We start from the raw sequence: 8,851 nt of genomic DNA on the forward strand, positions 1-8,851 counted from the left end.
GATCCATAAAGGACACACTCAGGGGGCAGACTCAGTGAGCACCAAAGCCCCACTGAAGCAAGTCTTGCCCCATAAGGGTGACTTCAGCACAGAAGTTCTCCCACCGTAGACACAGCTGATTCTCACAGCCAATTGGCCTGGAGGTCAATTCCTCCCAGTGTTACCTACAATAATCAAGGCTTAACTACAATAAGACTGTGAACAAAGCCCACAAGGGGGTGCACCAAGGCTGTCTACCTGAGGTAATTGGGGAGGCTGAGCCTCTGGGCCCTATAAGACACCTAGCACAGAAAGCCACTCTATTGACATAGCGAAGCATAAAAAAATGCCGGGACAAAGAAACAGGACACAAATGACAGAAATGGAGGAAAGCAAACTGCTGGATATAGAGTTCAAAACCACACTTTTAAGGTTTTTCAAGAATTTTCTAGAAATCGCCAATAAACTTAATGAGACCCTCAAGAAATCTAGTGAGACCCTCGATGTTGTGATAAAGGACCAACTAGAAATTAAGCATACACTGACTGAAATAAAGAATATTATACAGACTCCCAACAGCAGATCAGAGGATCACAAGAATCAAGTCAAAGATTTGAAATACGAAGAGGCAAAAAACACCCAACTGGAAAAGCAAAATGAAAGAATCCAAAAATACACAGATAGTGTAAGAAGCCTCTGGGACAGCTTCAAGCGTACCAACATCCGAATTATAGGGGTGCCAGAAGATGAGAGAGAGCAAGATATTGAAAACCTACTTGAAGAAATAATGACAGAAAACTTCCCCTACCTGGTGAAAGAAATAGACTTCCAAGTCCAGGAAGTGCAGAGAACCCCAAACAAAAGGAATCCAAAAAGGACCACACCAAGACACATCATAATTAAAATGCCAAGAGCAAAAGACAAAGAGAGTATCCTAAAAGCAGCAAGAGAAAGACAGTCAGTTACCTACAAGGGAATACCCATATGACTGTCAGCTGATTTCTCAACAGAAACTTTGCAGGCCAGAAGGGAGTGGCAAGAAATATTCAAAGTGATGAATAGCAAGAACCTACAACCAAGATTACTTTATCTAGCAAAGCTATCATTCAGAATTGAAGGTCAGATAAAGAGCTTCACAGATAAGGAAAAGCTAAAGGGCTTCATCACCACTAAACCAGTATTATATGAAATGATTAAAGGTATCCTTTAAGAAGAGGAAAAAGGAGAAAAAGGTAAAGATACAAATTATGAACAACAAACACACATCTATCAACAAGTGAATCTAAAAATCAAGTGAATAAATAATCTGATGAACAGAATAAACTGGTGATTATAATAGAATCAGGGGCATAGAAAGGGAGTGGACTGACTATTCTTGGGGGGGAAAGGGGTGTGGGGGATGCGGGAAGAGACTGGACAATAATCGTGCACCTATGGATGAGGACAGTGGGGGCGGGGAGTGATGGCGGAGGATGGGGTGGGAACCGGGTGGAGGGGAGCTATGGGGGGGGAAAAAGAGGAACAACTGTAATAATCTGAACAATAAAGATTTAATTTAAAAAATATTTTTATTGATTCCAGAGAAAAGAAAATTGTGTAAATTTAAGGTATACAATGTAATGACTTGATATATTTGTATATATAGTGAAATGCTCACCACAAGAAGGTTAGTTAACACATCCATCACCTCACATAGTTACAATTTTTTGTTTGTTTGTAAGAACTTTAAAAATCTATTCTCTTAGCAACTTTCAAATATGTAATATAGTCACCATGCTGTCCATTAGATCCCTGGAACTATTTCATCTCATAACTGGAAGTTTGTACCTTTTGACCCCCTTCACCAATAGTCCCCAAACCCCCATCTGCTGCCCCTGGCAACCACCAATCTGTCCTGGTTCTATATTATTTAATTGAAGTTGCACTTGCTGAGAATTAGTTCAAATGTATAGACAGAAGAATCTTATTTCATGATCAGAAGAACATTAGTCTAAGTGAAAACAGTGACTTCGTTTAAGAGGTCAAAAACCACAAAACTTACAATGTTGAATTTATAGTCATATAAGGGACAAAGGAATACATCAAGTATCTTCAATTGGAAGCAAAAAAAAAAAAAGCTAATTTCTACTAAAGAGAAACATGAAATCTTATTTCTGGCTTACTAATCTATTGTGATTTATCTAAGAATAGAGGAAATAGCCTACTTTGAAAAAGTCAGAATATATTTGTAGGGCTGTGTCTTTATTTCTATATAGATAGCTGGCTGGCTGAAGAGAGGGGATGTGGTTAGCTCTGTAAACTTTAGCCAAAGACATTAACACCTTTTCAAAAATAGATATAGCAATGTTTTCCTTCCTGACATGTAGGTAGCTAACCTGGTTTCACAGCTTTTGGATGAAGAAGTCTATGTACTTGATGACTGCCTGCTAATCTATGAGATTATTAAGGACTGTTCTGATATATAGACTATAGAAACCATATGCTTTGCTTCCAATTCCCTCCACTCTCTTGTGGTGGGTCATGGGAATGTATACCCTCTCTGGACAAGTCAGGAGTCACAAAATGCTCTAATTTGCAAAAGGTCCTGGAACAAGTGTAGACCATGTAAGAACTAACACACTCAAACTAAATTCTGAAAAAAGAGTTAGCCTACTTACACTTGTGTTTGCCAGGAATTATCCTGATGCAACAGGGTTTAAATTTCTCAATGATAAATGTTCATTTAGCTTTATGTCAGGGGTCTGCAAACTTAAATGGCCAAGAGTATATATTTTAAGCTTTAAGGGGCCATAGGGTGTCTGCTATAACTACTCAACTCTGCCATAGCCATGCTAAAACAGTCATAGATAGTACGTAAACAAGTGAGTGTAGCCGCATTCCAATAAAACTTTATTTACAAAAAAAAAAAAGAAGAAGGAGCAGGCTGGATGGGCCTGTGGGCTACAGTTTGCCAACCCTGGCTCTAAAGTGACAGTTCTTAAATTTGATCTGTACATCAAATCACCTGGAGAGCTGGTTAAAAGGTAGGAACGTAGGCTCCGACTGCCACCCCCCGCCCCCCCCCCCCCCCCCCCGCCCTACCCCTCCACCCACGCCTTTTACAGGAGCAGAATCTCTAGGATAGGACCTGGAAATCAGCAATTTGTAAGGTCCACAAGCGGCATGTGCCTCACTTTGAAAGTCAATGTGGCACGCAGCTAGCTTCATCTAAGGTGAGATGGCCCTCCTGTCCTGGATGTGGGCCAGCACTTCTGCATTCTGTGGCAGAAAAAATGCAGCAACTGTTTTATCTTTCTTTGACCTTTCTAATAGAAGGGCAATCTTCTAGTGTCACTTCCAACCTTGAAAATGCATAAAATAATCCTGCTCTGATGAAATTAACATGAAACTGAAACTATGAATTTAAAAGAAAATCCTCAACTTAAACTAACAAGATTTCCCAACCAAAAATCTCTCTTGGCTGCAAAATTAGTGGACAAGATTCTCACCATAGGTAGAGCTAACTCGGAAGGAATAGTTTACTGTGTGCTCCCTCCTCCCCCAAATAACTCCAGCAAAAGCCTGCCCTGGAATTCCACTGCTAACAAGCACCACTTTGTGTCCGGAGGTCTTTGCTTCAACAGAACCTCATTAAAACTCACATCAAAACAGAAGTACAAAATCTCTGTGGACCTCTCGAAGCTCCTCCCAACTTTATTGATAGGAAATAAATTATCCAACTAAGTTCAGTTCTGTCCAAAAGAAAGTGATTTTTGATTTGGTTGTTTCTGTTTTAATTGCCAGAAATCAGTCACCTGATTAGTCAAAGAGGAAGAGATGTTCAGGCTGGGAAAGAGCTCTGCCTCTTCTTCAGCTCTCCAGATTTTCCTAGAAAGGACAAGGAATAGCCAACAGTCACAGGGATGCTCATCAGGGACTTCCTAAGGAAAGCAGGAGTGATCTGAGGTTCCATCAGGGAATGCAGCTCTTGCTGGGACTTCTGCTGACCCTGGCCGTGAAGGGGAGTGCTCTCTGAGAGCAGATGGTCTGATGATGACTAAGGCTAGGCTGAGAACACCTTGTATAGTTATTGCCCCAGCAGACACCACTAATGTACCAGCTAACAGAGGGAAGCCAGGCCAAGACTAGAACTCAACCAATATACTTTACAGATGTGTAGGGAGTGGAGATCTGCATTATATAGTTAGCAGTCAATATTTTAGGCAGCATGACTCTGGAGTCCAACATCCACAGGCTGGGCTTCTGAATGCTCTCCTTTTCCATGGCAAAAGCAATCCTGGCATTTTCAGCAAAGTAGGGAGCCCTTTTCCTGCTTGGTTTCCAACTTACAGAAAGAATCATAAACTGGAGTCCCAGGTATTAGTAGCAAATGGCTAGCTAAGACAGGGGCCCCAACATACTTACCCAACCTCCCTGGCCCTGGATGAACTCCCGGATGGCGCCATTCCCATTGATCATATCTGTCATGGGGGTTGCCACCTGTCTTGCCATTTCTGGAGCTAGGCGGATCACACATTCAAGCAGTTTCACTGAAACTGCCAAAAAGGCTCTCTCATAAGCTAAGCTGGAATCCTGAGCACACCAGGCCTTGCTGAGAGATTTTACTGTGTTCTGAAGGACAGCTCCTACCTGGGGAGAAACATAGGATATATCAGTGGAGTTTCACTAAAAAGTACAGGAGTCTGCAGGTATGGAATCTAGTAAAGCAAGTGTTCCCCAGAGAGCGGCCAATGTCCACTGTTGTATATAAAGTAATGTTAGGGAGTAAATGGATAGGCTTTTCTCATTTTAATATTTTATTTATTGTAATGACTATTAGAAAAACCAGAAGTAGCCCATCAAACCCATGATTTCAGATATTATTGCATAGGATGAACCAAATAATTGAAAGAGAGACAAATGCTTTGAAAGAAAATTATTAAGTAAGTGATAGTACAGCTGGTCATATTGTTTGAATGATTGAAGTCTGGAAAGTTATAAAGAAAAAAAAAGAGTAGTCTTCCCAAAAATATTTGGTCCAAAAGCCATTAGGTAGGCCTAGCTGGTTTGGCTCAGTGGATAGAGTGTCAGCCTGTGGACTGAAGGGTCCCGGGTTTGATTCTGGTCAAGGGCATGTACCTTGGTTGCAGGATCCCTGGCTCTGGTTGGGGTGCATGCAGGAGGCAACCAATCGATGTGTCTCTCTCACATCCATGTTTCTTCCTGTCTTTCCCTTTCCCTTCCACTCTCTAAAAATAAATGGAAAAATATTCTTGGGTGAGGATTAATAAAAAAACAAAACACAAAACCATTAGGTAGGGCCAAGCAAGATCTATTGCAATGTGGTGTAGAGGGAGGAGGCATGGCCATCAGAGCAGGGTGTCAGAGCCCAAACAAGCTGAGAAGGGTATCCACCTAAGGGAAGCTAGATCTTGATATCAAAATATCGTTTTCCATGAAAAGGAATCAGAGCTCCCTGGAGAGTGGCTGACTTCCGGATAAGATGAGAAAATACAGATCTTCTGATAGAAATTAAGGAAGTACTCAGAAAATGACAGGGACATGCCAAAAAGAAATAGTCCAGATTGAAAGGACTCCCACTGGCCAGAGCTGGGTAAGGTGAACATTCAAATAAACAATGACAGCAACAGATTATAACCCATTGAATAAAGTAGAAATTCATAAATCTATGTTGATGTAAAAAATAAATTAATAGATTGAAATTTTGATGAGATATGGGATTTGTACATGGTTTCAAAGTTCTGCCCTATAAAACCATTAATTACAAAGGTGAAAAGAATAACTTTACAGTGGAGAAGCCTTGCAGACACCATTGGGAGTGATTCAATTTACCACCAGTAATGGGACCAATTGAAATCAGTGCCACTTAATAGAATGACAACAACACAGCAACACTTCTGTGATTTTCCAAAGGTACATACCCTAAATCTATTCAAGAGGAAACATCAACCACACCCAAGTTAAGGGACATTCTACAGAATAAATGAACCATAATCTTCAATGTCAAGGTCACAAAAATCAGTGAAAGACTAAGAAGCTATGACAGATTGAAGGAGACTAAAAGGTCATAACAACTTAATGCAATATCTGTGAATCTGGCCTATGTCTTTCTGCTATTAATGACATCACTGGGACAACTGGCACAATTTGAATGGAATCTTAGGATGAGATGAAAATGTATCCATGATAATTTCCTGGTTTTGATGGTTAGATTGTGATTATATAAGAGAATGCCCTTGCTTCAAGGAAAATAAAAGGATTAGGGGGTGATGGAATATCATGTTGGCTATTTACTCTCAAATGATTTAAGAGGGGAATTCTTTGTATAATACAAGCAGCTTTTCTGTGAGTTTGAGGCTGTTTCAAAGCAATCTTAAAATTAAAAAATTAAAAGTAGATTCAGCTCTCAGCTACCGAGGAAAGCATCAGTATGAGCAACTAGGAGTAATAAGGCTAGTCCTGCCTGAATGAATAGTAGGTATACTCCTCACACTATGTTCAGTAGGAAGAATACAGCATAATGGTGTTGGGATCTGTCTGGGTTCAAATCCTAACTTCAATAATTAGTGCTTAAGGATGTAAAGTACAGTATAGGGAATATAGCCAATAATATCGTAATAACTATATATGATGCCAGGTGGTTGGTGGAAATACTGAGGGGAACATTTTGTAAAGTATATAATTGTCTAATCACCATGCTATACACCTGAATATATTACAAATTAATATTGAATGTAAACTGTAATGGAAAAATAAATTTTAAAAAAGAAAAGAAAAAAGAAGTTACTTACTGTGTAACCCAATTAATTTTTTTCCTAGTTCTCAGTTTCCTTTCTGCTTAAATGGGTATCAAGCCAGAAAATACTTTCTGAGGATCTATTATGTATCAGGCACTGTTCTAAATTGTGTAAATACTGCAGTGAACAAAATGGGTTAGGTGTTTGCTCTCACAGTGTTACATGCAGATGGGGAGAGGTTGTGCTTTGAACAACAGTTTCTATAATACCTCATAAAGTGGTGTAAGGCTTATATGAGATAATAAGTGTAAAGCATTTACAAAATTCCCTGACACATGCCAAGTGAAGAATTCATATTAACCATCACTATTGATGTTAATCAGCAACATTATAGAATATTGTCTATGGTCTATCTTTATATCCAATACAGAGCCCAAGTGCTTCTGTCAGTAATCAGTATTCTGTTGAAGAGCCAGATACACCCTAGTGGGCTCCTGTACCATTATCCTTCATTGCATCAAACTTGTCCACTGCCCATCCTTCCTAATGTAATGTCACTGCTGGGGAAAAAAAGGCGCCCACATCCAAAAAAAGAAGCATTAAAGCAGATGCATAAAAGAATAAAGTGCCTTATATATGCTCTATGCCACCAAGCACAGCTTTGACAAAAAACCAGTGTTAACAATGTGAAGGCTGACCAGCCTATGCCCAAAGCTTTTCATCTCAATACCACTTCGCCTTTGCTTAACTCCTAAAGAATTGGCCATTGGAAATTCGTGCTGTATCCTCTTGGATAAATATAAGTCCCCAAATCTCTCACAGAATATTTCTGGTCACACTCCTGGAGCAGTAAGAAAAGGGTGTCTGAAATAGGAAAAAAGCAGTAAATAGAAAACAGTAGGAAGCTGACCTGTCCCTGATCGGTTTCTGCAATGACACTTCTGGCAGAAGCTTCCAGTTCTCCGTTGAACTCGTCCCCCAACATCCGAAGGCGACCAGCAATGATGGCCACGTCAAAAGAGCAAGCCTCTCCTAAAACAGAGCAACACAACCCACAATCACATTTGTCACAGTGTTTGAGGGGAGGGCAAGTCCAAGGAATCCGAGCATTGAAGAAAGTTCTCCACAATTTTAAACAATTTGGGGATCATTTTCTCCTGAGAACATCTTCAATGTTCTGTCCACACCAATAGTCAGAAAGTCGCCCTTCAGTGAGAATCCATTTCCCTTCCATGAAGATGCAGGTATTGCCCAGCCGGCTGGCTCAGTGGTTGAGCGTCAACCTATGAATCAGGAGGTCACGGTTCGATTCCCAGTCAGGGCACATGCCCAGTAGGGGGCATGCAGGAGGCAGCTGATCCATGATTTTCTCTCATCATTGATGTTTCTCTCTCTCTCCCTCCATCTCTGAAATCAATAAAAATATATTAACAAAAATAAAGATGCAGGTATTGCTGAAAGCTTAGAGTTTGCCTATTGAAACTTAAATGGAAATAAGAAAACATACTTCCATTCTCCTATGGCCCTGCAATCACCACTGCAGGCCAGGAGCCTTACCTGAATCTGTTTCAAGTTCACCTTCACCACATAGGTCCCGGTTAGTCACCTTTGAAGGTGCGCCTAATAAGTCTCTGAGTAGAAAGTCCATGATGCATTCTGTTTGCTCCTCAAAGGTTTTGGGTGTCTTCATTTTAGAGATTTGCTGCCAAGTTTTGTTTTTCCACCAAACAAGCAATTTTCAGTTCAGCGGGAAGTCAGAAACACTGGTAAACGAGCAGGTGTGTTTATCTCTTGCAAAGTTCCCTAATGGGACACAGAGTCCTTAGAGCCTTTCCCACCAACTTTCTTCAAAAACAGGTGCTCAGATATGTGGGACTGCTCTGAGAGCTTACTGTCCAGAACTGGGAGATCTGCTGAAGACTTTCAGTTCCTTTTCTCAGAACCACACCCTCAGCAGTATATCTAAAGTTAATGAATAACGTATAGTTAGGTTGCCAATTTTGCACTGAGATAGAGTTGAGGAAGAGCCTCTTGTGTAATTTCATTAAGAAATACTTCCTTTGTTGTCCTCAAAGAAGAAAGGTTCTGAAGCTTAACAGACAGGCACTCAACTCCTAATGATTTGCCAAAATCAC

General features: G+C 40.4%; 1 protein-coding gene across 1 annotated transcript; it reads right to left on the reverse strand.

Moving 5' to 3' along the window:
* Positions 1 to 3,644: 3,644 nt before the first annotated feature.
* BCL2L15 (BCL2 like 15) lies at positions 3,645 to 8,851 on the reverse strand. The gene is made up of 4 exons (XM_070396567.1): positions 8,274 to 8,851; positions 7,627 to 7,748; positions 4,384 to 4,608; positions 3,645 to 3,846 (listed from the first exon to the last, which is right to left on the reverse strand). The coding sequence occupies exons 1-4, from the start codon at positions 8,404 to 8,406 to the stop codon at positions 3,829 to 3,831; spliced, it is 498 nt and encodes a 165-aa protein (XP_070252668.1). The 5' UTR covers positions 8,407 to 8,851; the 3' UTR covers positions 3,645 to 3,828.

This window comes from Myotis yumanensis, unplaced genomic scaffold (genome assembly GCF_028538775.1).
Source record: "Myotis yumanensis isolate MYYU_CA2020_CCGP unplaced genomic scaffold, mMyoYum1.0.hap1 SCAF_17, whole genome shotgun sequence".
Lineage (NCBI taxonomy): Eukaryota > Metazoa > Chordata > Mammalia > Chiroptera > Vespertilionidae > Myotis > Myotis yumanensis.

What these genes read in the sequence shown, in the direction of transcription:
- BCL2L15 (XM_070396567.1), bottom strand. Translation starts at nt 8,406, where the DNA reads ATGAAGACACCCAAAACCTTTGAGGAGCAAACAGAATGCATCATGGAC. An exon ending in TGAACTTGAAACAGATTCAG is followed by an intron (nt 7,749 to 8,273) that starts GTAAGGCTCCTG and finishes GCTCTGTTTTAG; the next exon opens with GAGAGGCTTGCTCTTTTGAC. An exon ending in CAGAAACCGATCAGGGACAG is followed by an intron (nt 4,609 to 7,626) that starts GTCAGCTTCCTA and finishes GTTTCTCCCCAG; the next exon opens with GTAGGAGCTGTCCTTCAGAA.